Source organism: Hippocampus guttulatus, chromosome 5 (assembly GCF_054856545.1).
Source record: "Hippocampus guttulatus isolate MCC_2025c chromosome 5, RoL_Hgut_1.0, whole genome shotgun sequence".
NCBI classification, from domain to species: Eukaryota; Metazoa; Chordata; class Actinopteri; order Syngnathiformes; family Syngnathidae; genus Hippocampus; species Hippocampus guttulatus.
Window position 1 is genome coordinate 19,182,252 of NC_141265.1, and position 27,341 is coordinate 19,209,592.

Consider the following 27,341-nt stretch of genomic DNA (forward strand, 5'->3'; position numbering starts at 1 on the left):
GTACATTAAGGCGTTTTTAGCCGAAAAAAATTACCATGTATAGTAAGGCCTTTTTGGACGAAAAAAATGACCATGTATAGGAAGGCATTTTTGGACGAAATCATTAGTCGAAAAAAAAGACCATGTATAGTAAGGCGTTTTTAGCCGAAAAAAACGACCATGTATAGTAAGGCGTTTTTGGACGAAATTTTTAGCCCAAAAAAATGACCATGTATAGTAAGGCGTTTTTGACCGAAAAAAACGACCATTTATAGTAAGGCGTTTTTAGCCGAAAAAAACGACCATGTATATATAGTAAGGCATTTTTGGATGAAATTTTTAGCCGAAAAAAACGACCATGTAGGGTAAGGCGTTTTTAGCTGAAAAAAAATTACCATGTATAGTAAGGCCTTTTTGGATGAAAATAACGACCATGTATAGTAAGGCATTTTTGGACGAAATTTTAAGCCGAAAAAAACGACCATGTATATATAGTAAGGCGTTTTTAGCCGAAAAAAACAACCATGTATAGTAAGGCGTTTTTAGCCGAAAAAAACGACCATGTATAGTAAGACATTTTTGGACAAAATTTTTAGCCGAAAAAAAACGACCATGTATAGTAAGCCATTTTTAGCCGAAAAAAAAAACGAGCATGTATAGTAAGGCGTTTTTAGCCGAAAAAAACGACCATGTATATTAAGGCGTTTTTGGACGAATTTTTTAGCCGAAAAAAACGACCATGTATAGTAAGCCGTTTTTGACCGAAAAATAACGACAATGTTTAGTAAGGCGTTTTTAGCGGAAAAAAACGACCAGGTATAGTAAGGCGTTTTTAGCTGAAAAAAAACGACCATGTATAGTAAGGCGTTTTTAGCCGAAAAAAGTGACCATGTATATAGTAAGGCGTTTTTGACCGAAAAAAACGACCAGGTATAGTAAGACGTTTTTAGCCGAAAAAAACGACCATGTATATTAAGGCGTTTTTGGACGAATTTTTTAGCCGAAAAAAACGACCATGTATAGTAAGCCGTTTTTGACCGAAAAATAACGACAATGTTTAGTAAGGCGTTTTTAGCGGAAAAAAACGACCAGGTATAGTAAGGCGTTTTTAGCTGAAAAAAAACGACCATGTAGTAAGGCGTTTTTAGCCGAAAAAAAACGATCATGTATAGCAAGGCATCTTTGGATGAAATTTTTAGCCGAAAAAAACGACCATGTATAGTAAGGCGTTTTTGGACGAAAAAAACGACCATGTATAGTAAGGCCTTTTGGACGAAAAAAACGACCATGTATAGTAAGGCATTTTTGGACAAATTTTTTAGCTGAAAAAAACGACCATGTAGGGTAAGGCGTTTTTAGCCGAAAAAAAATTACCATGTATAGTAAGGCCTTTTTGGATGAAAATAACGACCATGTATAGTAAGGCATTTTTGGACGAAATTTTAAGCCGAAAAAAACGACCATGTATATATAGTAAGGCGTTTTTAGCCGAAAAAACCAACCATGTATAGTAAGGCGTTTTTAGCCGAAAAAAAAACGACCATGTATAGTAAGGCGTTTTTAGCCGGAAAAAAAAAAAACGACCATGTATAGTAAGGCGTTTTTAGCCGAAAAAAACGAGCATGTATAGTAAGACGTTTTTAGCCGAAAAAAACGACCATGTATAGTAAGGCGTTTTTGACCGAAAAAAAACACCAGGTATAGTAAGACGTTTTTAGCCGAAAAAAACGACCATGTATTGTAAGGCGTTTTTGGACGAATTTTTTAGCCGAAAAAAACGACCATGTATAGTAAGCCGTTTTTGACCGAAAAAAAACGACAATGTTTAGTAAGGCGTTTTTAGCGGAAAAAAATGACCAGGTATAGTAAGGCGTTTTTAGCTGAAAAAAAACGACCATATAGTAAGGCGTTTTTAGCCGAAAAAAACCCGATCATGTATAGCAAGGCATCTTTGGATGAAATTTTTAGCCGAAAAAAACCACCATGTATAGTAAGGCGTTTTTGACCGAAAAAAACGACCATGTATAGTAAGGCATTTTTCGCCGAAAAAAACGACCATGTATAGTAAGGCGTTTTTAGCTGAAAAAAACGACCATGTATAGGAAGGCGTTTTTAGCCGAAAAAAACGACCATGTATAGTAAGGCGTTTTTAGCTGAAAAAGAACGACCATGTATAGGAAGGCGTTTTTAGCCGAAACAAACGACCATGTATAGTAAGGCGTTTTTGACCGAAAAAAACGACCATGTATAGTAAGGCGTTTTTAGCTGAAAAAAACGACCATGTATAGGAAGGCGTTTTTAGCCGAAAAAAACGACCATGTATAGTAAGGCGTTTTTAGCTGAAAAAAAACGACCATGTATAGGAAGGCGTTTTTAGCCGAAACAAACGACCATGTATAGTAAGGCGTTTTTGGACGAAAAAAACGACCATGTATAGGAAGGCGTTTTTAGCCGAAAAAAACGACCATGTATAGTAAGGCATTTTTAGCTGAAAAAAACGACCATGTATAGGAAGGCGTTTTTAGCCGAAACAAACGACCATGTATAGTAAGGCGTTTTTGACCGAAAAAAACGACCATGTATAGTAAGGCGTTTTTGACCGAAAAAAACGACCATGTATAGTAAGGCATTTTTCGCCGAAAAAAACGACCATGTATAGTAAGGCGTTTTTAGCTGAAAAAAACGACCATGTATAGGAAGGCGTTTTTAGCCCAAAAAAACGACCATGTATAGTAAGGCGTTTTTAGCTGAAAAAGAACGACCATGTATAGGAAGGCGTTTTTAGCCGAAACAAACGACCATGTATAGTAAGGCGTTTTTGACCGAAAAAAACGACCATGTATAGGAAGGCGTTTTTAGCCGAAACAAACGACCATGTATAGTAAGGCGTTTTTGGACGAAAAAAACGACCATGTATAGGAAGGCGTTTTTAGCCGAAAAAAACGACCATGTATAGTAAGGCATTTTTAGCTGAAAAAAACGACCATGTATAGGAAGGCGTTTTTAGCCGAAACAAACGACCATGTATAGTAAGGCGTTTTTGGACGAAAAAAACGACCAAGTATAGTAAGGCGTTTTTGGACGAAATTTTTAGCTGAAAAAAACGACCATGTATAGTCAGGCGTTTTTAGCTGAAAAAAACGACCATGTATAGTAAGGCGTTTTTAGCCGAAAAAAACGACCATGTATAGTAGGGGATTTTTGGACCAAATTTTTTGCCGAAAAAAACGACCATGTATAGTAAGGCGTTTTTGGACGAAAAAAATGACCATGTATAGCAAGGCGTTTTTGGACGAAAAAAAAGACCATGTATAGTAAGGCGTTTTTGGACGAAAAAAACGACCATGTATATAGTAAGGTGTTTTTGGCCGAAATTTTTAGCTGAAAAAAACGACCATGTATAGTAAGGCGTTTTTAGCTGAAAAAAACGACCATGTATAGGAAGGCGTTTTTGGACCAAATTTTTTGCCGAAAAAAACGACCATGTATAGTAAGGCGTTTTTAGCCCAAAAAAACGACCATGTATAGTAAGGCGTTTTTAGCCGAAAAAAATGACCATGTATAGCAAGGCGTTTTTGGACGAAAAAAAAGACCATGTATAGTAAGGCGTTTTTGGACGAAAAAAACTACCATGTATATAGTAAGGTGTTTTTAGCCGAAAAAAAACGACCATGTATATTAAGGCGTTTTTAGCTGAAAAAAAAAAACGACCATGTCTAGTAAGGCCTTTTTGGATGAAAAAAAACGACCATGTAGTCATTTAGCCGAAAGAAACCACCACGATTAATAAAAAAACACAACTCCACTGTTCTATGTGGTGCTTTGGCTCAGTGGTAGAGTGATGGAGTGTCACACCAGAGGTTGAGTGTTCAATCCCTGGTTGTTGCAACAATGTCTACTTTTTAACCACATATTAACCTACTTGAGGAAAAACACAAAACAACCCAAAGGTTCATTGTGGTGGGTTAGCTCAGTGATAGAAAGCTGAAATCCCAAATCCAGCGGTTGGGTGTTCGATGCGTGGTCGTTTTTTTCGGCTAAAAACGCCTTACTATACATGGTCGTTTTTTTCGGCTAAAAATTTCGTCCAAAAACGCCTTACTATACATGGTCGTTTTTTTCGGCCAAAAACGCCTTAGTATATATGGTCGCTTGTTTCGGCTAAAAACACCTTACTATACATGGTCGTTTTTTTCGGCTAAAAACGCCTTACTATACATGGTCGTTTGTTTTCGGCTAAAAATTTCGTCCAAAAACGCCTTACTATATATGGTCGTTTTTTTCGTCCAAAAACGACTTACTATACATGGTCGTTTTTTTTCGGCTAAAAACGCCTTACTATACATGGTCGTTTTTTTCGGCTAAAAACGCCTTACTATACATGGTCGTTTTTTTTCGGTCAAAAACGCCTTACTATACATGGTCGTTTTTTTCGGCTAAAAATTTCGTCCAGAAATGCCTTACTATATACATGGTCGTTTTTTTCGGCTAAAAATTTCGTCCAAAAATGCCTTACTATATACATGGTCGTTTTTTTTTGGCTAAAAACGCCTTACTATTTAAAATTTTGTCCAAAAATGCCTTACTATACATGGTATTTTTTCGTCCAAAAAGGCCTTACTACATGGTCGTTTTTTCGGCTAAAAATTTCATCCAAAAACGCCTTACTGTACATGGTCGTGCCCACAAGACGCCCCTCCCAAAAAAGTTCAAAAGTGCGCTTGAAATGTTTTCGTCTTCTGCTGTCACATCTTTCGCGATTTGCTCACACATGGATTGCATGTGTCCCTTTTCAGACCCTTCTCTTCACACTTGTGTCATTTATTTGTTTAAAAACGTTCATTTTTGTCTGTTGTTATGTAACACTGCCGAGAATGGGTGGTGCCGGATGGCCTCTGCTTTTTTTGGATGACATCACTGGATGGAGCATGGTGACAAATAAGACTTGTCATTTATGATTTTATATTTGTAATAGAAACTTTTCTATCATCTTCAAAATAATGGGACGCCCTCGTAAAACAGTAATCCAATATAAATGCAGAAGAGAGCGCCTTGAGCACCAGCATATGATTCAACATAGCCGAAAGGCTACACGAGACGGCGGCAGTTCTCGGGCTTATTGTATGTATTAACCGTTTACATTATTTACGAAACGACTACAATAAATAGGCAGGCTCATTTGGTTCTTGAGGAATACTTCATTGGAGCAAAAAAAAAAAAAAAAAAGACTTTTTTTTTTCACCTGGAAAAGTGTAAAAACACGGACACATAAGTCATATCTTTATTACCCCACGTCACAGGGCACACACAATGTTCAAGTATGCCTGAGGAACTAAAATGGAGCAAGTGGTGGGTGAGTGAGGGGGGGGGGGGGAACAATTTTGAAGAGAGATAAAATTCATTTTTTAAAATAAGTGAACCGGCATTGCATTTCACAAAAATCCATAGACGCTCAATGATTTTGGAACAATTCAATGTAAAGTGCTCGCTGGTTTGAGTTGACAAAAACGAAAAAAAAAGCACATGTTCCCTTGGAAAGATCGCAAGCACACGCGCGCACACGCACACACACACACACATACACACACTTTACAAATGGTGGAGGTACAGTAATGACCAACCAGAAGACCATGGACCACATTTCATTGATTAGTCCTTTAATAAGAAAACTGCTTCCTTATGTTCCTTGGTTAATGCTAACAGTGAGAATGTGGCCGTCGCGCCGCCCGCCCGTTACACATCAAGCCGCTGTTGTCCCCCGCGTTCACTTCTTCCTCTCCCACGACATGGCCCACATCTCCGCTCAAGTCCTTCGTGATGAGAATGATGATGCTGATCTGTTGCGGCGTTGACAAGAGCAGGGATCGATCCTGCTGATGCCTGCCTTTTCCTACAGGTCCTGAGAATCCACTGGTTTCCTTGTTGTGCCGTATGTTGGGAGGCACCTTTCAAAAAAAAAAAAAAAAAACTCAGAGTGAACCAGAATGGGAGGGGGGACGTCAGGTCAATAAACTCCCCCCTTCCAGCGCCGCTGTCCGCCAAAGCCCAATCCTAAGCGTAAAAAGGTCAAAAGGTGTATTGGAGAATGGCTTTACTCCTCACAGTCTGCGGGGGGAGCTGGAGCCCCTGGGAGCTGAGGTGCGCTTGGTGGCGGACTTGCGGCTGTTCTGCGGCATCTGATTGGCGTTGGTGGCCGAAGGTTTCCGAGCGGTAGGCGGGAGCCTCCCTTTGGGGCCCCTCCGGGTGGCCCTCTGCCCCGCGCGGCCCCTTGCGGCCCCCACTCGTCACTTGCGCGAGTGCAACGTGTCCTGGAACTTGGTGCTGGTGTAGCGCACGTGGAATCCTTTCTTGTTGATGGTGTCATCCGAGCGGAATTTGATCACGATGGAGTCGCCGGCTGAGTAGATCTCCTCGGGAGGCTGGGGAAGGAGTTGGTACAGACACAATACAAAAACACAGTGAATTGGGGGTGGTGGTGGTGGGGGCGGGGTATCCTCAACTTGCAGCTAAAACCAACAATTTAGACTTTTTTTGTTGTAATTGAGCTGTACAGGTTCTGGGAGGTGGTGACAAAAACCTGACATTTCAAGAGTGATGTGTAGACTTTTTAAATCCACTATCCAAAAACGAAGTAGACAAGAATTGTTCCGCTTACCCCCGAGCCACAGTAGCGTCCGAGCCGCGGAGACTTGGTGTCAGCCCCGTCAAAGAGCTCCATGTAGTCGTAGCCGCAGTCTGCCTCCTCCTCGATCTCGAAGGTCTGGAAGATGAGCTCCACGCCGTAACCTTTCTCGGCCGAGATCACCCACTGGCAGTCGGAGGCTCCGGGGTAGTTGTTGTCCCCGAACTGGGCGTGGGAGAACAGGTCCTTGGTCTTGACCTCGGCCTTCAGGCGACCGCCGCACTCTGCGCATGGAAAAAGTCGAGAGTTTAACTTTCAAATCTATTGTGTTGCGCTGTAAAATGCGAAACTCTAATTGTGTGACGGTACGACGATGCGGACCTGCGCTGTGGGACGCCTCGAAGCCTTTCTTCTGCACAGAGTTGTCGGAGAAAAAGCGGATGAAGAGTTTATTGCCGCTGGACGTGATGGGCTGCGGCTTCTTTGTGCCGCAGAAGCGACCGAGAGTTTGGGCTTTGCCGTCTTTGCCGTCGTAGATTTCGATGTGGTCGTAGGCGCACTCCAGATGAGCCTCCATGTCGATCTCGTTGAAAGCCTACGGCGGGAAGAGGAATGGTCACGTTACATTCACGCGCTTCTTCTTGAGGTACAAGGGACCCGACGTGCATGTTTTTCATGATACGAGAAATGTAACAATACTCGTAGGCATACATTCTTTATCTTCCGGTAAAAAAACGACCAATGCTACAGCATGTTATTGAGTCTCACATACTGGAAGTGCACAACAGTATTATCCTGCGACCCAGTGGCCAAGGCGAGCACACCAGAAAGAGCATCACAATGATTTGAATTGCAACATTAATTCATGATGCACAAGATGACGTTTAAGTCTTGACATTTGTCTGTATTGCGCGAGCTTTTACAGGTCACACTGAAAAACAAAAATTGAACATCTCTCAAAAATCTGATGTGCTAGGGGAAAAATAAAGGAAGCATTTTATAAAAATCTGCGTCAAAATACGAGACACACAAAAACCATCTCTGTTTAAAATTTGCCGTTGGCCTGCGTTATGTTATTAGTTGATATTTTACATTACACAGTTTGTTCTTTTTCCTGATTAAAAACACAAACAAAAATGCCATTTGGGGGAGGGGGGGTGGGATGCTGTCACGGATTCATGCCCTTTCCATTCATTTCAATGGGGAAAGATGATTTGAGATGTGAGCGTTTTAAGTTACAAGCTCGGTCATGGATCCAATGAGCAACATGTGAGACGTCCTGGTCGGCAGCCAATCACAGGTCGCATATGGGCCAAAAATCACATTCGCACCTACGGACAATTTTCACTTCATCTAACGTCTTTGGGCATGTGTGAGGAAATTGAAAGCACCGAGGAGAACATGCAAACCGCACACACTCAGAAACCCGGATTAACCCCCCACCCACCTTCACCCGCACCCTCAGAACTGTGAGGAACAACGTGTCACATACTATTTTGATGCGGTGGCCGGGCGTGGTGGTGAGCGCCCAGGTGCATGCCTTCTTGCTGGGATATTTATCTGGCCAGTTGGGACTGGTGATGGTACCGCTCACACTGGTCACCGTGTGATCGCAGCCGGCTGCAATGAAACCCCAGCCCCCGCCCCCCCGGAAAAAAGCGTAAGAACCTTTGCAGAGGAACTCAATGCTGAATTTTGTCAGGATACCCTCTTTGCAGTCGTGCTTGTTCTCGTGCAGCACAAAGCCGCTCCTGCACTGGCAGCTGTAGCTTCCGAAGGTGTTGACGCATTCGTGCTGACAGCCGCCGTTCTCCTTGGAGCACTCGTCTTTGTCTGAGGACGCACACGGGGGCGACAACGGGTGTCAAACTCAAGGCTCGCTAGCCAAATACAGCCCTCGACATCAATGGGTGTGGCCAGTGAACACGTGAGAGCATTTTTTTCCACTTGCCAGAAAAATAAGAATCAAAATGCAGCTGCAATTATGTAATATGATGGGATGATTATTGGACTTGCCCCCACAGGACATATGAGTGTAAAGGACAAGACGTGTCATTGACTTGTGGCTCTGGCCTGGACTGCAAACAAACACAGAGCAGCTCAGCTTCTGGCGATTGTCAAGGCTCGCTCAAAGTTTTTGAAATTTCACAGTCTGTTTTTTATGAATCACGAAAGATATTCATGTGAAGAAACAGAATGACAGTGATTTGTCACAAATAATTAGGATGAAGAAATATCAACGTGTGTTTTCCTTTCTGAATTCTGACTGTAATTTCCCCATTGCGGGACAAATAAAGGGATATCTTATTTCTACAAATCTCTTTAAGTGTTTCCATATTTGAACATGTGCTTCTATAATAAGCCTAGGTATCTTTAGAATAGGCCCGCAGGCCACTCATGGTTGTAGGGAGCCAACTGGTGTCTACAGACACTGCGGTAGTGAACACTGATTTAGACAAAAGACAAGCAGTGGCTTTGTTTTTCTTTGTTTTTTTTGCTTTTGCTTAATGGCATGTGATATCAATTGAAATCAATTCCGAACTCGATGAACTCACCGGAGAAGAACTGTGCTTTAAATCCCTTTTTGGACACCGTGTTGTCCGACTTGAACTCGATGCGCATGTTGTTGTACTGGGAGGTGATGGCTTCGGGTTTCTCGGCGCCGCAGAACTTGCCGTGTAGCCTCGAATCCGCCGAGAGCCCGCTGCGCACCTCCACGTAGTCGTACTTGCAAACCTGAGCGCGGACACGAAGCCGGATGAAGTGGCGGCGACGTCATTGACGTGAGACGTGAGTTTTACAGCGAGATGCGTAGCGGTGACAAAAACAGAACAAACCCACCCAGCGCCGATACATAAGAACCCCAGTGCTCACGTCATTGCCCTCAGTCTCAAAGACGTCAAAGAGCAGAGTGATGCGGTATTGCGTGGGGGCGACCAGTTGCCAGATACAGTTCTTGTTGGGGGGGTATTCCCTGGGCCACCCGGGGCTGGTGATGGAGCCGTTCAGCTTCGTGATGAAGCCTCCGCAGGCAGCTGCACATATAAAGCAAAAAAAAAAAAAAAGATTGCTATTAGTTCTGTCTGATTGTTTACTTGCGTGTCGTCACGGTTGTCAGCATGGCAAAGGTGACAACGCGCTAGTTCCGAGCGCAGAAAAACAGCATCCGACATACCCTCACAGCTGCGCTTGTCAGCGGCCAGCTCGTAGCCCGGGTCACAGGCACACTTGTAGCTGCCCAGCGTGTTGACACAGCGTTGCTCACAGCGACCGTTGTCCGGCTTGGAGCACTCATCCATCTCTGAAACACAAAAAGTGCGTTAGGGAGCCTTTTCGCTGGGCCCCCTTCGCTTCCATGGCCGCCGTGCGAGACATCCTCCAAACAAGGAGGTTCACACACAACCCGGTGGCGCAATCACATACGGTGCGACCTTCAAACTCAAACGCCGCAAATGTCAAAACCTTGACTCGACCTTGATTTTCCCCAAATGAAATTCTATGAATCCATTTCAGCCTCTCAAAAACCATCTGTATTTTTGGGAGGGTTCTGCTTTAAGCAAAGAAGAAAGAAAAAAAAAACCTCAGTTGACAGCTGCCAACTGGCTAGCTCAGTGTTTTCCAATTACTGTTCTGCGGCACAACGTGTCATGAGAGATTGTTCGGTCTAATCAGGGGTGTCAAATCCATTTTCGAAACGGGCCACATTTTAGTTACTGTTTCGCTCGGAGAGTCATTATGACTGAAATCATCTAAAGAAGTCAAGAACAACGGCTTATATAAATTCAACTATTGTTTCAGTTACTGTAATGAAGTGTTTGGCAACAAGAAAATGCTTACAATATCTCTCTTATTTATTACATCAGAGAATTTAAAATTTTGGTCGAGATTTTAGCAAGCATCACGGAAGTTGACGTGTTTGATTTGCTTTCAAGGGCCACGCAAAATGATGTGGCGGGCCAGATCTGGCCCCCCGGGCCATGCGTTTGACACCTGTGGGTTAAATTATGCAATTTCACGTCATGGATTGAAAAATTGTGCATCTATGCTAGCAACATATAGTGACCGTCACAACAATGAAATCATCATGATCACCGTCATCATGATCATCATTTCCGTATTTTTTGTTTGGTGGTGTGCCTTGACGGCGGTCAGCCGCAATACTTGTCACCACGTCTCAAAAGAAGAGTGTTTCATTCATCACTTTTTTTTCTTTTTTTTTACGTTACATCACTGTTTTGCTTCTTTCTATGCTTCCGCGACAGTTCATGTCGAGGGTGGGGGGGGGGGGGATTGAAACGTGAGGCACAGCTGTCATGCGGTTGAGTCAAGTTGAGAGTATTTCAAGAGTGGTTTCTTACGCAAATGAATGTCATAATTTTGTGTGCTGAATGAGTCGACGTTTCGGCGGACTCGACAGTCTCGAGAACACAACAAATTGTGTGAACCTCAAGGGCCTGGAGTGATATTTGGACTGCATCTATTTGAGGGGTCCTCAACACAAGACACTCAGGAGCGCCATGCCGATTTCACCACTGAACACAAATTGGGAAGCACATCGTTAAAAGGACACAAAAACGTCTCAAGGACTTAAGCCTGAAATGGAACAAGAAGGTTTCACGGTAGCAACCTTTAACTTCCAATATTTCCAATCGCGGGGGGGGAAAAAAATGAGTTTGACCTTTAAGGATCTCCCTGCGATTTCGAGCGCTAATGCCAAACACATTACTTCTTCCAGATGTACACGCAGAAATTCCCCGCGGCGTTCACGACCTTTCAACCCTGACCTTTGAAAAAGTTGGCTGCAAATCCGGCCTTGTTGACGGAGCCATCTGAAACAAATTTCATCCACAGCTGGTTGGAGCTGGTTTTGATGTCATCCGGTTTGTCATAGCCGCAGAAGCGGCCCAGCAGGGGGCTGTTCTCCGAGTTCCCGTCACGCACCTCCAGGTAGTCGTACGCGCAACTGTCATGTCTCTCGATCTACGTGACAGAAGGTTTGCTTTTTGGGCCGGCTGTCAACCAAAAGTGTGCGCGGCGCTTCGAGTCAAGGCCTTACTTCAAAGGACTGGAAGGTGAGGCCCACGTGGTAGCCCTGAGCTACGGTCACCTTCCACACGCACGCCTTGTTCGGCCGGTAGTCGTCGGGGTAGTTGGGGGACTGGATCTGGCCACTGTCCTTCTTCACCTCCCCACCACAGATGGCTGCACGTGACGGGTAGAAAACAATAAAAACTCACTTGATAGCAAAATCATCAACGCGTGCCTTAAGAAAATAAAACGTGCGCACGCTGTTGGGATTTTCGCAATGTGGATTAGCCGAAATGGCTCACACACACACACACGGACAGACACACAGTGACTAACACGCGCGCAGGCTTCTGCGTGGCCTGGAAACAATAGAGTCGATTCTGAGCGCCGGCCAAAATCTGATTAATGCAGCATAAAGTGGCTGACACATCAGCAGTGCGGGCGCCAAAAAAGGAGGAGATTCCTGCAGCTTGGAGGCGGATGTGCGAGTTCATTCGGCAGAGCGATATCGCCCGTGCCGAAAAATGGGCGCTTACCCTCATAAACGGCGGAGAAACCTTTTCCCACCCAGTTGCTGCTGCTGCGGAACTCGATCCAGAGCCGGCTGTCGGTGGAGATGATTGGCTCGGGGAGTTTGTCACCGCAAAAACGCCCTGGAACACAGGAGGGGTTTGAGGTGTGTGTGTGTGTGTGGGGGGGGGGGGGGGGGGTAAGTATCATACAATTTGAGCAGAATTACAGGATGATAAAACTGCCTCCAAAAACCTGATCGTCGCGCTGCTAGTTGCACTTCATGTTTTGATATACAAACAGTGCAACGTCACTTTCCTCTGCCTCGCTGGCTTTCTTTCTCTCTTCCTGAGCCATATGAGTGGAAACAAATCAAAACCATCCCGACCTCACCCCCCCCGATATCGCTTGAGTTGCCAAAACGTATGCTCACGTGGGACACGTCGGGAAGTAAACTCCTCAAATTCCAGATGGAAATTTGGTTGTGATGCAAAATCAAACGAATGACGACAGACATTTTGTTGGGAGGAGAATCGTGTCAAAATAGGACGATATAAATGAGCAACAACTCTTGTCTCCTGAAAGGCAAACTCCTTGCGTGGATCAAACTGACCATGGAGCGGCGCCTTCCTCCAATAGCCATCGCGGATTTCCACATGGTCATACCAGCACAGGTGGCTCCTGTATAGATCCATGGAGGTGAAGTTCAGAATGATCTTTAAAAACCAAGAGAGGGATGATTATTGACACTCCACGGGGACAAAGGTCACACAGCGATAAAACCTTGGAAGAGAGACAACGCGGGTACACGGAACCGTGTTTGTTGAAGAGCGCCGCGCGGCCGATTGGGCTTTTTAGCGGCGGCTCACCTTTTCTCCGGGCGTGACGGATATTCTCCAGATGCAGTGCATGTAGGCCGAGTAGCCGTTGGGGAAACCCGGAGAGGAAAAATTGCCGCTGCTATCCTGGAGACTGTCGCCACATCCTGTCCGCGGAGACAAACACACGAGGGGACGCGCGCGTTAAGGTCTGAGCCGTGAGCCATGTGGAACAGCAAATCAGTCCCAGGCCAAAACACCTCAGCCGCAAATTACGACCATCCACGCCGACACCTGCACAGGAACCGCAGTGCCGACGCCTATGTTGAAATCATAACACCAAAGAGTGACGCGTTTTCGGTTTGTGAGGCACTGACATTAGTCAGACTGACGCATTTCGAAGCCAAATGGATTGTCATATTTGCTAGTGAATCAGCAGCCTGACATTTATATTTTGAAGAAAAAAAAAAAAAAACGGACCGGTATTTTCTGACCTGATGTTTGAAGCAGATGTTTAAGCGACAGCGTTGGTCTTCATTTGTTAATTAGATCCTGTTTGGATTGGTAGTGCAGGTTTGAGAAATGTTCTAAGGTTACATTCCAACATTTGCCAAGTTTGGCTCTGATTCGGTGCAAAGGTTTGCCAATTCACAGCAGCTGCAGTTTCATTTTCCTCACCAGCATTTTAGTTCAATTATCTTAATGAATAGTCCATTGCATGAGAAGGCTTTGTGGAAGATAAAAGACTGGGAATTGTGATGGGTTTTTAAGCATGTGACAGGTTTGGAAATGTCAGAGCGCCAGCATATTCGACAAATGCTGAATCCGTCCGTCTTCGTGTGGCAGAATTCTGTCCGCCTCACCTTGCACTCCCTTAACTGCGTTTTTCAGCAAAACTCAATATTTTCCTCACAAATATTAAATATGTCATCCTGACTTTGGAAAAAAAAAAGCAGCATGCACATATTCAAAATGTCAGCGCGACAGAAACGGGCACTTCCCAATTCCGAGCCCCGTCAACCAGGTTCGTGTGGGATTGCGCAATCTGGAGTGAGGCTCTGCCTTCCCTGACCTTCTGCCCCTAAGAGCGTTTGAGAAGGAGAAAGGCAGATCTTTTATGTGAAACATATGGTGAGGCGCTCAGTCCGGATCAGGGGTGTCGGAGTTTGGGATGTTTCAGTGGAGTTACTTTCCATTTGGCTTTGACTTTTGTCCTTTAAATTGAGTTAGATTGAATTCGTTTCGAGAGCGAGTTCAAGTTTTTATTAGTTGGGTTTTTTTTTTTAAAATATAATTTGTTTCAGTTTAATTCATACTAGATTTATGTTTTGTTTTAGTTTTTCGTTTAATACATCGGGTTTGTTGGGTGCAAGATTTTTAAAAAGCTTTTCAAAGGTCGCAAAATGTTGCATAATAGAGTGAAATACAGTTCTCAAACAACGGTTTGACCCTCCTTCTTCTGTACGGACACAGCAATACTGAACTAAAATGAAAAGATTTCATTTTCCTCGTCGTTATTTTCGTGAGTTAAAATAACCTTGGTCCAGATGACGAGCTAAGAAATGAATCGATATGAGACACACTCTCTTGAAGCCCGGTCTGAAAATAAAGCCGGCCCTCTATAAATAACTCAGCTCTCGAGAGGATGTGATACATTATGTACGTGATGCTTCTGCTTAACTGGCAAAATTAATTATGCAAAGACTCGATGTTAATGCCGGCGCCGGGGGGCAAAAAAAGGGGAGGTTCGAGATGTATTTCATGAAGCGAAGTTACGGAGCGTAGATTTGTATCTCTTGTTATTTTAACTCACTTTGGAGAAATGAAAACACCTCCCCAACTTTTGACGCGAGTGCCTTTGCTCAACAGTGTGCCGGCGGCGAAACAAGGAACCCCCTTAATGATGAGTCGCGGACAACAATCCGAGAGGCTTAAACAGCACTTCGGGGCCCGGCGTAGGCGGTGATTAAACATTTCCAGGAACGCGATACACGAATGGGAGATCCGCGGCTGAGGAAGGTTTCTCTCGGTTTTCCTGGAAGAACATCGCTGCCGCCACATCATAAGGGGCTTTCCTCCCCCAACGCCCTCCTTGAGGGAGATGACGTTGAGCAAACACAGATGCACATACAGTAATCTGTGGATATATGCTGTATGGCTCCGTTTAAGGTTCAAAACCGCCATCTCGGGCCTCCGATGTAAAGCCCCAGCAGCTGGTTCGACTTTGCGAGCCCTCGCCGTGTTTGACAAGCGCCGCTATCCTGACCTGACCTGTAATTAACTGCGTGACATCAAATCGACACGGCCGACGTCTGTTCCTCGTGTACCGACGTTAAACGCCATCCGTTCTGTTTACACCAAGCGCAGTGTCAACAAAGTGCTTCGCCAAAGCGGCCGGCTTACGTAACCCTCCCTCGCCGTGTCGCGCTTCACTTTGTTAGCCATTTGTCCTGTCATGACCGGCGGGTATCTGGGACGACTTCTCGTCGCTGACCGGTGCTTGCGCTCCCTCTCCGCTTGGGAGTCTGGGACGCTGTAGTCAGGCAGTCGCACCACATCAATAAGTCGAGGATAGGCTATTCCCATCCAGTAGGAGATACATCGAGGGAAAGCAGGACAACTGCAGATCTCTCACGCAAGTGCAAAAATAGACAAGGGAGGGGAGAGAAAAAAGAAGAAGAAGAAAAAAAAAGCCCACAGCAGACAGGATCTGCCGTTTTGGTCTTACTGGAGCATTTGTAGAGTTTGCGTGCCTGTGCGATATCCCCTTTGCTAAGTCTGGTTCTCTGGCCAATGGGTGGTCGCACACCGTTCACATCGTAGCGCGGCAGGATGGTGTCCAGGAAGATGCCCCTGCGACGCATAGAGAGGGAGACGGACGGACGTTAGTGCCACATGACCCTTGAGAGCCCGTTCCGACAAGAACGGAGGATTTTGTGCGTGTGCGAGGGGGGAAGACGTCGCCTTCCGGTGTGGTTTACGAATGACTGGAAACAATGCGCACAGTATAGAATGTGCACAAAGCCTGCTCAGAAACGCTGGATTTTAATCCAGTTTCAACCTAAGACCGCTTAACTACGACCAAGTTGTTGTGCGAACCCGGTGACCCCGACGCGCACTATTTATCCGTCCCTTTAAAGTGATGTAAATATGAACAATAACGGATTGTTGTGTGCATTACTTTCATTGTTTGAATCCGCTTGAGCTTCTCTCCTCGTGGTGTTTTTGCTTTTCATGCATATGTTGTCTTTTCACAGAATTAATTTTTATGCAATACAGTGGTGCCTTAAGACATGAATACGTTCCAGCGCCCCCCCCCCCAAAATAGAGGATTCAATTGGCCAATACTACCAGTTACCCCCAAAATGGCCATTTTTTTAAACAACATATTACAGCATAAGACAAATGACATTCAAACAGCCCCCCCACCCCCACAAAAAAAAAAAAACCCCAACAAGATCAGGCGATTGAATCGTAAAACAAATTCTACAGGACAAAGGACTGGTATTGTAAAACAGTCAAATGTTCTGCAAGTAGTCCTCCTCTTTATTATTGTAAGCATGAAGGGAACAAAAACAAAGTTATTTCATTCAATATACATTTGGTGAATTTATCGTCCGATTAATAGGTTAACTGAATTTGATTCTGTCAAATATTAGGAGGAAGTATAATACAGTCATGCAGACAAGAGTGACTCAGTAAGATGGAACGTTATTCGTTATTTAATGCAGAGGATAAAGAAGACACGGTTGCGACAGTCAGTTTTGTTCTATCTTCAGTCTACAAGTGTTGCTGCACTGCTGGTGTTCAAATATCCATTTAAAAGCCTTTGAACGCCGCCACGCAGATGCTATTTGATAGCCCGTCGATGGTCTTTCCCATCGTGTGTTAGCAAGAAACGAGCGGACTTTAAAGAAATGTTGTCTCTTTGTTTTATGTTTGGTGAGTAAACTTTAGACATCTTCAAGTCTCTTTGTGAAAGAATCGTTTTCTATCCGCAAACGTGCCGCTCGCCGTGAGCGGAGTTCAAAGCCGACCGTGCTCGCATTTCCAATTGTTAAATCGCAAGTCAAGGCAAAAAGTCCGGTCGCTCTAATCTCAAGGTGCCGTCAAACTTGCTCAAGGATTCAAGTCATCCACGAATTAATTCCACCATAGACTCACCACAGAAAAGAGTCAAATCACAAAGCACGACAAGAAACTGTTACCAAACTTGGCACAACATTTCTCTCACCTTACTCATTTGTTCATGACAAAAAGAAGCCAGTAATCACATTCCTGGCTTGTACATCGCAACTTATCATTAACCTGAATCAACACGCACAGCCGCACCTCTATCAGCATTAATTACTCACACCGAGAGTTGGGTCGAAAAGAAAAATGCCATGAGACTTTCCTCATATAAAGGAAAGTATAATTGCAGCGGGGACCGTTCGGCATATAAACCGTATACAGTTCTGGCATTGAGGCCGCCCTCTTCATAGGAGTAATAGTCATACGTACAAAATCATATCAGTCTAAAATGAAAGACGTCGAAACCAAAAAGGTCAGGTGCAGCATATTTGGTTGGACAAAAGGCCACGAGAAAAGAAGTACGTCTTAAAAGACTCTTTTCACACTGCAGTCTCATTTGACACTTTGCTCGTTTCTCATCTCCATTTTTTTTTTCCTCCGAATATTGGCGAGCAGCGGCCCGGTTCCCCTGATCGTTCCCATGGTGACGTGCCGATCAATGCCAGGCATGTGCAAACACTGCCGCCTGAGCTAACAGTTTTTAGACTCTTCCCGCTTGCTTGTCTCTCTTTGAGCCTCCGCAAGCCCGTATGCTGGTTCTCTGAGGGAAGGGGGGGAAAAAAAAAAACTCCACTCGAGCCAATGTCAGAGGAGACAAAGGGCACACTGGCAGGTCTCTATTTGAGTTGGCAGCGCTCCACGGGCTGATCCAAAAAAACAATTTGGAGTAAAGAACTCTCATCTTTGGGGCTAACGCAACACAGACAAAACCGATGGCGTTGAGGCTCACTTGTCCCGAGAAGACAGCAAAACATTAAGAGGAAGCATGAAATCTCGCAAACAATAGCCCAGAGTGAAAGCCTCGGCTTCCCACGGTGATTTACTGTAAAAAAAAAAACGGGCTGCTCGGGGATCGACAACGAAAGACACTGGCCACAGGTGGATGAGCCAATCGGCGCTCGGGAAAACGCGCTCGGGGTGATTCGTGGAAAGCGAACCGTCTTCAAGCAGAATTGCGCAAAGCATCCCTGAGCAGCGGCAGTCATTCCTCTCACGTCTTGACTGATCAACACAAATCCACCAATTGGGACGGGATCCACGCCCAAGTGAAACCGGACCAAGGGAGATTATCAGCCTAACATAGTTGTGTTCAAAGTAGCCAGCGAACTTTGGGGATCGCGAGGTTAAATCCACATCTTGACCCAGTGGGAGCGAAAAGACTGCAGGCCGACAAAGTTGGATCAAGTATTCTGCCAAAGGTTTTCCCGATTCATCAGCTTGCAGAGGCTTTTCTTCGGGGGTGCCGCAGCCCAAGGCTCGCTGGATGTTTTGTTACCCTCTGCCAACTGCCGCTTCCACCAAGGAGCTCATGTTTTCATCCTGGCTTGGTTTTACATTTGTGACGTGCGACAAAAAAAAAGATTCCCTAAGTTTTCGAAGGCCAAGGAAAAGCCCAGGGTGGAAAATGTGGCTCCAATTTGATGCGATATGAAAGTCCTGATTTCTTATTTTTACACTTGATTAGCGCAGCCAACTTGAATTTGGAGTCATCCAATCCTCCCGAAAAAGTCTCCAGTTGGTGAAGAACACCGCTCCTATTCTGGCCTTTCCTCCATTGGCTACATGGGCGCAATCAAATTAATTTTAAGATTCTGCATTTTTATTAATTTTTTTCAAACTCGTTAGAGCATAGGTGTCAAATTCAAGGCCCAGGGGCCAGATCTGGCCCGCCACATCATTTCATGTGGCCCGCGAAAGCAAATCCATTTCCATGATGCTTACTAAAAGTTGTACCAAAATTTCAACTTCTCATATGTAACAAATAAGTGAGATATTTTCAGCTTTTTCCTGAGACCAAACCTCTCATGATAGTAACTTACACAACAGTTGAACAAACCGTTATTCTTGGCGCCTTTTCTCGGGTTTCAGTCAGAACGGCCCTCCAAGTGAAACGGGAACTAAAATGTGGCCTGCTACAAAAATGGGGTTGACACTTTAGACACTCTGAAAACTAAACATAAGATTCCGACAACCCGCTAACTGTCCGATTAAATTCACAAAAAAATAAATGGCATTACCTTTGTCTTTTGTTGTCATTTGTTCATGTGTAAATAAATAAATACAAATAATCAGCAAAAAAATGGCAAAAAAAAGTAACCCCAAAGCCGATGCTTGCCAATTTAAATAAAGCTAATATTGGCTGGCCGATTAATTGGTCAGGCCCTAAGATGTCATGATCAATTTTATTATGCGTCATATTAGATTTGAGTTACGTGCAGCGCTATGTTTCAGTCGTGATTGTTTTTAAAGGGCTTTAAAATTCCCGTCGGTATCTACAGTTCGATGAATCCCGAATGGGGCCTCCGGTTTCTGGGAATCCTCGTGCTCACGTGAGAAGGTTCCGTAGGAACCGAGCCTCTGATGACACCCGTCAAGCGTCATCGGTGACCAATTTGTTCTGCATGCTCGAACGGCGCATGCGCTAAGGGAACATTCAGTGCTTTTCAGCAACGCGCCTGGCAGTCAGCAGGGATGAAATAGAACCGCGTAGAGTTCATCTCTGCTGAATATCGCCGACTATCATAAAACGACCGTTACGTACGTAACTGCATTCCGTGCGGCCTCGGACGGTCAGTAGGGACGAAACAGAATGCGGTTCGCGTCGATGAAATTTGGGTTGCTTTGAACTTGGCTGAGGTCAAGCGGTTTCATTTATTCGGCGTTCTGCGACACAGACGGGGGTCCAAAAGAGTGGGCCTGCTCCACGGCTTCGCACGTCGGTCTGTGGCCTGCCGGTGGCGGGGTCGTTTGGCTGGCGTGCTTTCTGTAGAATCTGCAGAGGAGTGAGGGCCGCATCTGACACTCAGACGGGACGCCTCGGCGTTCACGCGGCAGGCAGGTCGAAAGCCAGACTGACCTAGACAGTTTTTACTGTCTAGGTCACTGTAACCACAAAGAGTGCAATTCAAAAATGAAAAGGTTTCCGGTGCATAGGGGACGACAAACCTGTACGTAGCGAATGCCCTTCGATGCCATACTATTTTCCGATAAGTCTAGACCATAAAAACAAAACGCAGCCAAAGCAAATTTCACCTCGACACTAAGCGGAGCGCATTCCTGACCTATAGCCACGGTCGGGCGGGCGGCTCGGCGCATTGGCTCGCGCCCAGCCGCAGAGTGTGTTTAGACAAAGATTCTCTCTCGGCTTCCTGGAATCCGTCTGCTCGCAGAGAGCAGAGCAGCTGATTTGAGAGCAGGCGCGTACACCGGGAGACTCGAACACAAGGCACTGGAGAGACATTGTGGCTCTTGGAGAACAAAAGAGCAGCTCACAGCTGGTTCTCATATCTGGCTGGGGTCGTGATGATCATAGGCCAGGCTCACTCATTTTGTTATTTTGAGTTGCGTGTGACCAGATATCACATTACACCCACTCTGGCTGCTCCACGTCAACCCTTTTTTTTTTCTTTCTGATTTAGGTAGAAGCCCGCATCATCTCGAATGATTGTCGACTGCAGCTGCAGCCCCGCTTCCTCTTTTTATCTATACAAGAGGGCCAAGGGTCATCATGTGGTTTAAATATGCTGGGGATATTTGTTAAAAAAAAAAAAAAACTTCTACCTTCCGTTGCATGACCTCTAATCTGTCAAACTGAATCGGAAAAAATTATTTAATATTTTCGAGAGGGGAAGTAAACACACACCTGCCAGCATTTAAAGTGATTCTAGCCGATTAAAGTTCAGCTGTTGGAGAAGACAGCTCACACCGAAGTCACATCCGACGGTCAACAGCACAGATGAGACTCATTTGCAACACTTACCATCCAATGACACGTTTGAAAACGCCACTTTGTGGTGAGCTGCTTTTCTGAGTACAACCGATGACTAAAAAGCCAGAATTGACTCATCTTCTTCCTACATGGCGACTTTGGCTCGACAGTCAGTCCTCCAAATAAAGAAACACTTAAGTAACAAACCAGAAGCGATTCGACATCAGCGAGTTTAGCAAAGTGGATGGAATGCGGCCCACCGGGTTGCAGTGGGGCTTTCCCCACGCCGAGACAACGAGGCACTCTAAGTGGCCATGCCATGTCAGATTAAAATAAAAGCCCCCCCCCCCGCCTCGCTTTTCCATCTTTCTATGTGTCGTGCACACACTCCCAGCCAACAACGAGGCACTCTAAAGCGGTCACACCGATGGAATTATCTAAAAAGAAGATGGATTTTCAGGGTGTAGACATAGCTAGTTAAATTTTCAGCACATCACAATTGGAGGGGCGACTCATGACATTAAAAAAAAACAACAACAACAATAGGAAAACCGAAACGCTGGAAACAATCTCATGCCATATCGCCACCCTTAGAGACCACATTGTTTGTCATGATGGTGATCCTTGGAGAGCTTAGTACAGGGGTGTCAAACTCGTTTTTTGTCGCCGGCCACTCTCACGCAGTTACGGCTTCCCTTGGAGGGCCGGTGCAAAATCTCAACGTGATTTATTAGCCATGACTATTTGACATTTCGGTTCAGATTTCAACAAGAATTATGATAGTTGACACACATGATTTGCTCCCGCGGGCCACATAAAATGACGTAGGGGGCCGGATCTGGCCCCCGGGCCTTGACTTTGACACCTGTGGCTTAGTATTTCTGCTGTGGTACGTGGCGTAAAATGTTTGTGAACATCCCTTTTCCATTCACTACCACTTTAATTGGATAGGTACCTTGAAAACGAGTTTTCAGCCATCGCCTTGCCACGATGTGACTGATCATCAAAAACCTCGTCAAAAAGGTTTTTACTGGATAACGAGTCAGCGGACCAACTTTTACGAGAGACTGCACGTAGCCCTGAAATTGGCGCACAAAAAAAGCGAGGCCGCCGTTGCTATGTGGGGTTGATGCCACTTGATGAGGGGTCTGCCGCCACAAAAGCAGCACGAAAGCGGGACGGTGGCTTTGATTTAAACTTGCTGCGGCAAGCGGCTTGCACATCCCAGATACTTCGTATAGAGCTCGGAAAACTTGGCTTTTACTTAAAAGGGAAATTTCGCTCATCTAGCTTTCTAGCTCCGCAATGCGGGCCCAACGTGGAAACGCTCGAGTATTGATCATTTTACTCGATGGTTTCATCGACCATATCGTCCGCTGGCTCGGGGACACATTTCGCAAAAGTGTCGAGTCTGCACCCCATGCAGGACAATCATGACAGTGTTTTGTCACCAAGACAGCAGTGCAACAATTGCCGGAAGTGCTGCACAGGGAGGAGTCTCGGGCCCTTGCCTTCTAGTCGGCTTTTCTGTTTTTGGTACAAAGTGAAGAAGAAGAAAAAAAAAGACAGGATTTCTTCTTTTAATCAAGACAATATATTACTAGCGTTGGAATCTGTGAAAAGGAGCAGCTGTCCAAATATCGCACAAATCACACTGGTTCAGTGCTGTGCTGGAGGATGACAAGAAAATAAAATCCCAGAGAAGAGGAGACGGGCTCTTTTCATTTAAAAAACAACCCACCTACTTTACTAAAATGTTTTCATAGACGCTCTCAATGCTAATGTGCAAGCACTGACAAAAGAAAGCCGACACGCAAGTTGGAGTTTCGAAAACTCGATATCTTCAAAGTGGATCTTTTTTTTTTTTTTTCACGTGTGCCTGCTTTCAATCTCAGCGATGCTGCCACGTCCAATGGAGAGGACACCGATGCATTTGCAGACATTCTGTATACAGCTATGAAACACGAGGTGCACCCACGGAAAACCAGATGAGAGCCTAAAAAGGTTGCTGAGGGCACAGCATGACTTGACCAAAGACGAGTTTTCATGCGAGGTGGAACGGAGCGCAACTTGGCTTGGCTCGTACCTGGAGAACGTATTCCGGGCATAGTGCATGATACTGTCGAAATCGTAGACTTCTCCTAAGGAATCCACCTCCCCGGGCTCCATTTTCAAAAAGTTGTACTCCTGTCCTGTGAAAGGGCAAAAAAATAAATAAAAATTGAATTGACCACATTAGGTACACATCGAAAAAAAAATAGACAAAAGTCCTACTGGGTAGATAACGATCAGGTTTTTTTTTTTTTTTACACTGCCAGAGCAACATTGTGCAAGGAACATGAAACAGCACTTAGCTCTTGCTGTTCTTGCCAATGTTCTAAAATGTACCTGGCTGAATGTTGTCTCTGATAATGCTGACGTGTTCGTCTCGATCGGGCCGCGTGTGTTCGTGCCAGAACCCGATCACGTGTCCCAGCTCGTGCACCACGATGCCAAACTTGTCGCAGTTCTTCCCAATGGAAATGGCCTGCGGGCCTCCTCCGCGGCGGCCCACGTAGGAGCAGCACCTGCCAATCATTGAGACAGACACACAGAGGCGGCGTCAACGGGATAAGATTATCGGGTCGCAGACTTGGCGGCTTTGGAAATGAAACAACACCGAAGTGAAAGCGACGGAAAAATGAGAATTGAGTGATGTCATCGATCTCAATCACCTTTCCTCTACTTATGGAGCCAGATGAGGATAATTCATATGTACAGAGCGGTGACATTCAATCATTTATCGGTGCGCCGCCGCAGATGCGGAGGGTCTAGCGCTCCCTCTCCGCGTGACATTAAAAGCTTCGGGAAGGGGAGGACGGGCGCACGCATGGCGGCCCGTTCGAGCCAGACGGCGCTCTCTAATTACCACAAGGCCAGCCAGGCTCTCATGAGCCACGCCTTGAACTTTGCAAAGGACAGAGGGGGGGCCTGCTCAATATGCGTCAGACTCGGGCATTCCCGCTGCTAACCGCTGCCGCCAGCGTGGATAATGCCATCCCTGTTGGAACATCGGGGCCGCTTACCGAGCTAAAAATGGCTCGCGACCGCTGACTGGAAAAAAAATAATAATTCTGTCTGATAAACGACGTCCCCTTTCCGTCGAGCGCTCCGTACGGAATGACAGGCAGTTCGTCAGGTCAGAGGGTTTGACAGTCCAAAAGTGTCGTGTTGTTAAAAACCGCGCTGTATTGGAGACAAAAAAAAATGAAAGAGAATGTGAGGAAACAACCTTGGCCATTGTCATTAAGGAAAGCGCCGTCGGACTGAATTTGCGTGTTGAGTGTGGTGTGTTGGTGTGCCTTTAAGGGGCGGGGCCCAGTCAGTGGCATCATCAAGAGTCCTTGCATTTTGTATTCCTATGTGTCTCCGTGTGGTCCTGCGATTGGCTGGCGACCGGTTCAGGGTTGCCGACTGCCCGAAGGCAGCTGGGATAAACTCCAGCACCCCCCGCAAACCCGTGTGAGGATAAGCAGATTAGAAAATGGATGGATATATTTATTCACTGCAAAAAATAAAAAATTTAAAAAATCTGCGCAACCGACAGCTCGTAACTTGTACATTTATAAATCATGGTACTACTGTCGTCCTAAAATGAAAAGACCCCATCCAATGAGCTTGTGAATGGTTTCTTGGCAACAACAAACTTCCCGTCCTGTTTAAAGGGAAACGCCAAGTGGACACTTTGAAGGTCATTAGCCCATTTCATCCCAAACTTTTCCCAGACATTTAAAAGTCAAAATCAGGTGTCATTGGTAGGTAGCCCTTTTAAGTCATCACAAAGAAAAAATGTTAGAGCCCTACAAATGAAATCATTGTTGTCCTTCACAAATGTGACCGGTGGGATTAAATGGGCTAAAACGGTGTCAACAGGAGCGAGCGGAGGCTGCGGAAGTCTCCCCCCCCCCGGCTGGGTGCGGCGGTGCGCAACATGCATGACACAAGCGCCCGGTGATGAAGAGATACGGGAAGCGTTCTGACAGGCCTCCCTTTCTCTCTCTCTGAGGGCCGGTACAAGTCTGAAAGAACAGCTCACACAGAGACCGGGAAGAGAGGAACAATGGTGAAAAGGCCAGCGAGCAGGGAGCGAGGAAACGCACACGGGCGTGAAATCATTAGCCGGCAGCTGAAGAAGGCTGAGCGGGAGCTTTTATCGGAGCGACGAACCCCCCACTGACTCACCCACATGGCCGGTAGGTGAAGACAATGTAGCTCTCCTCCTGCGTCCTCTCGATAAAGGTCACGCAGGTGTGTTTCTCCCAGTGCCGCATGGCTTGGCGGAATATCGCCCGCTGACTGCCTGGATGGGACGAGACGGAGCGTGAGACGCCCCCACACGTGGACGAAGAAAAGCCGGCGTGCGGAGTCATTTCACCTTCAGCGGCTTGGTCAGCGCCGGTGGTCGCAACAGGATTCTAAACATACCGTCTCACGAAGGATTTTTTATTATTTTTTTCCCTTTGCGCGGTACATTTCGAACTTAAAAGTTGTTTCTCGCACGTAGCCGTTTTCCCTTTCATCGGGTTGAAATGAAATGACATCTCCAGATACACAAACATCTGGACCGCATTGGAAGCATGTGCGATTATTTTCACAAGAAGTTTGAACTTACCACTAAAGTTACCGCTGATGACATACGGAATAACACCTTCGGGCCAAACGCGCTCAGGTCTGGACGTGGCGGCCCGTTTCCTGCGGCGAGAGCCTTGTCGGCTTTGGCTATTCTGATTGCTTGATGCTGAGAAAAAAAAATTTAAATTGGAGATTCAAAGAGAAGCCGGACAAATTTGTTGACCACAAAAATGCTGTTGAGGGAATGGAAAAAAGTGCACTCCCTACGATCACAAAACTATGGCGAGAAAAATCACAGCTTGCTGCGTTCTGCTCTGAATTAATGAAGCCGAAAGCTATTCTTTGTTTTTTGTTTTTTTGCTTTTGTCTGTTGTCTCCTCCGTTGTGAACGAGGAATTGTGACACGACATCGGTTCTGGATACAAAATGCATTCGGGCTTGTTTGAACGAGGTGGTGCGCCGACTCTCGTCTCTTTATGAGATGACAGACGAGCATCGATTTTGGATTTTAAGCTTTTCAAGATACGCTGACCACTTGCTTAAAAGATGCCTGATGAAGAATAACGAGCCCCGTTTATTTCTGAAAACAATCATCTCATCCTGCTGTTTTAAAGGCGTTGGAAAGCTACATCAGCACTTTTTTTCAACTCATATATTACACCCCCCCCAAAAAAACATACACATGGCGGCCACAACATGAATGTGCTTGCTGGAACATGTACGACTGTAGTTGACACCAATTTGAATCTCCCGGCTGTTGTCCAAACAGCAGTTTTCCATTTCGGCGCCAATCCCACCGAGCGGGTGAACAATCGCGAGTGTTTTTTCGAAAGGCAGCGAAAGTTGCGCTCACGTCAGAGTTCGTCCGGGTGCGTTCAACGTCGCAAGTGTTCGCCAGATGTTTTGGCAGACGCTCGCCTGTACTTTTCTTGTCGCGAGAGAATTTTGAACAAATCACCTGCGAGTGTGATGCAGTGCTGCTATTTTTAATCAACGGTGGACCATGTTATGGCAGAGCAGATGCTTTGAAACCCCAGCTTGATTTTGCATAGTTTTTTCTTTTTGGTTTGTTTTATTTTTACCTGCGCTTGTACGATTAACGCTCCGGACGGTCCTGGAGGCCAAATCTATGATTCTATCCACTTTAAATGATCGTAGGTCCTCCTCATCCAGAGCGATGTCTCCCAGAAAGGCGGCTGAAACAGACACAAAAAAAAATACGGCACAGGTCAGATGACTGGGAAGTAGAAAGCGCGCCTCGCCTGAGGCTTTTCCTGCCGCTCAGACTGAGTGGGCTACATGCACGGCTTGTCAACAGATCAAAATAAAAAAATCTTCATTGACTGCTTACGGACCGAGACACCGAAATAGAGACGTGAATGTTTGGTTCGCGGGAAGGCCGGCTTGTCTGGAGGAGAGAAATGTAAGCAACATATTGCAAAGGGGGGAGGGGGGGCGGCGGCTTCATGGAAAAAAAAATGTATGAACTCAGTACGCCGGCTATCCGTAAAACTAATGCAGACAAGTTCAGACCAGATTCGCGAGAAGACTACGTACTGCGTGCCCGGATAGTTAATAAGAGTCATCAAATATGAGGTGACACATTGACACCGCCTCCACCAAGTAATGTGGGGCACCTTGAACACGTATTAGCTTTTTAATGAGGCCAAGGAGAGGGGAAAAAAAATAACCAAACGGTCCCACTTTACGAGGAATGCACTTTATGGGATTCCTGACTAAATGCCCCATTTCGATGCAGGAAAGGGCTCGG

General features: G+C 45.6%; 1 protein-coding gene across 3 annotated transcripts in view; it reads right to left on the reverse strand.

Annotated features, from left to right (window-relative positions):
* Nucleotides 1-5,246: 5,246 nt before the first annotated feature.
* Nucleotides 5,247-27,341, reverse strand: part of bmp1a (bone morphogenetic protein 1a) — a 33,857-nt gene continuing 11,762 nt past the window's right edge. For 2 of the 3 annotated variants that reach the window (XM_086110443.1, XM_086110442.1), the window contains 19 exons: nt 26,653-26,766; nt 25,611-25,736; nt 25,181-25,298; nt 23,348-23,526; nt 23,046-23,151; nt 15,686-15,810; nt 13,009-13,124; nt 12,753-12,855; nt 12,166-12,282; nt 11,658-11,803; nt 11,386-11,581; nt 9,777-9,902; nt 9,476-9,636; nt 9,157-9,337; nt 8,309-8,434; nt 8,094-8,221; nt 6,983-7,196; nt 6,635-6,885; nt 5,247-6,398 (listed from right to left, as the gene is read on the reverse strand). In XM_086110443.1, coding sequence (XP_085966569.1) covers nt 6,264-6,398; nt 6,635-6,885; nt 6,983-7,196; nt 8,094-8,221; nt 8,309-8,434; nt 9,157-9,337; nt 9,476-9,636; nt 9,777-9,902; nt 11,386-11,581; nt 11,658-11,803; nt 12,166-12,282; nt 12,753-12,855; nt 13,009-13,124; nt 15,686-15,810; nt 23,046-23,151; nt 23,348-23,526; nt 25,181-25,298; nt 25,611-25,736; nt 26,653-26,766 — 2,768 coding nt within the window. In that variant the 3' untranslated portion in view covers nt 5,247-6,263. The remainder of the gene's footprint in view (nt 6,399-6,634; nt 6,886-6,982; nt 7,197-8,093; nt 8,222-8,308; nt 8,435-9,156; nt 9,338-9,475; nt 9,637-9,776; nt 9,903-11,385; nt 11,582-11,657; nt 11,804-12,165; nt 12,283-12,752; nt 12,856-13,008; nt 13,125-15,685; nt 15,811-23,045; nt 23,152-23,347; nt 23,527-25,180; nt 25,299-25,610; nt 25,737-26,652; nt 26,767-27,341) is intronic. The other variant, XR_015100866.1, reaches the window with a different exon arrangement.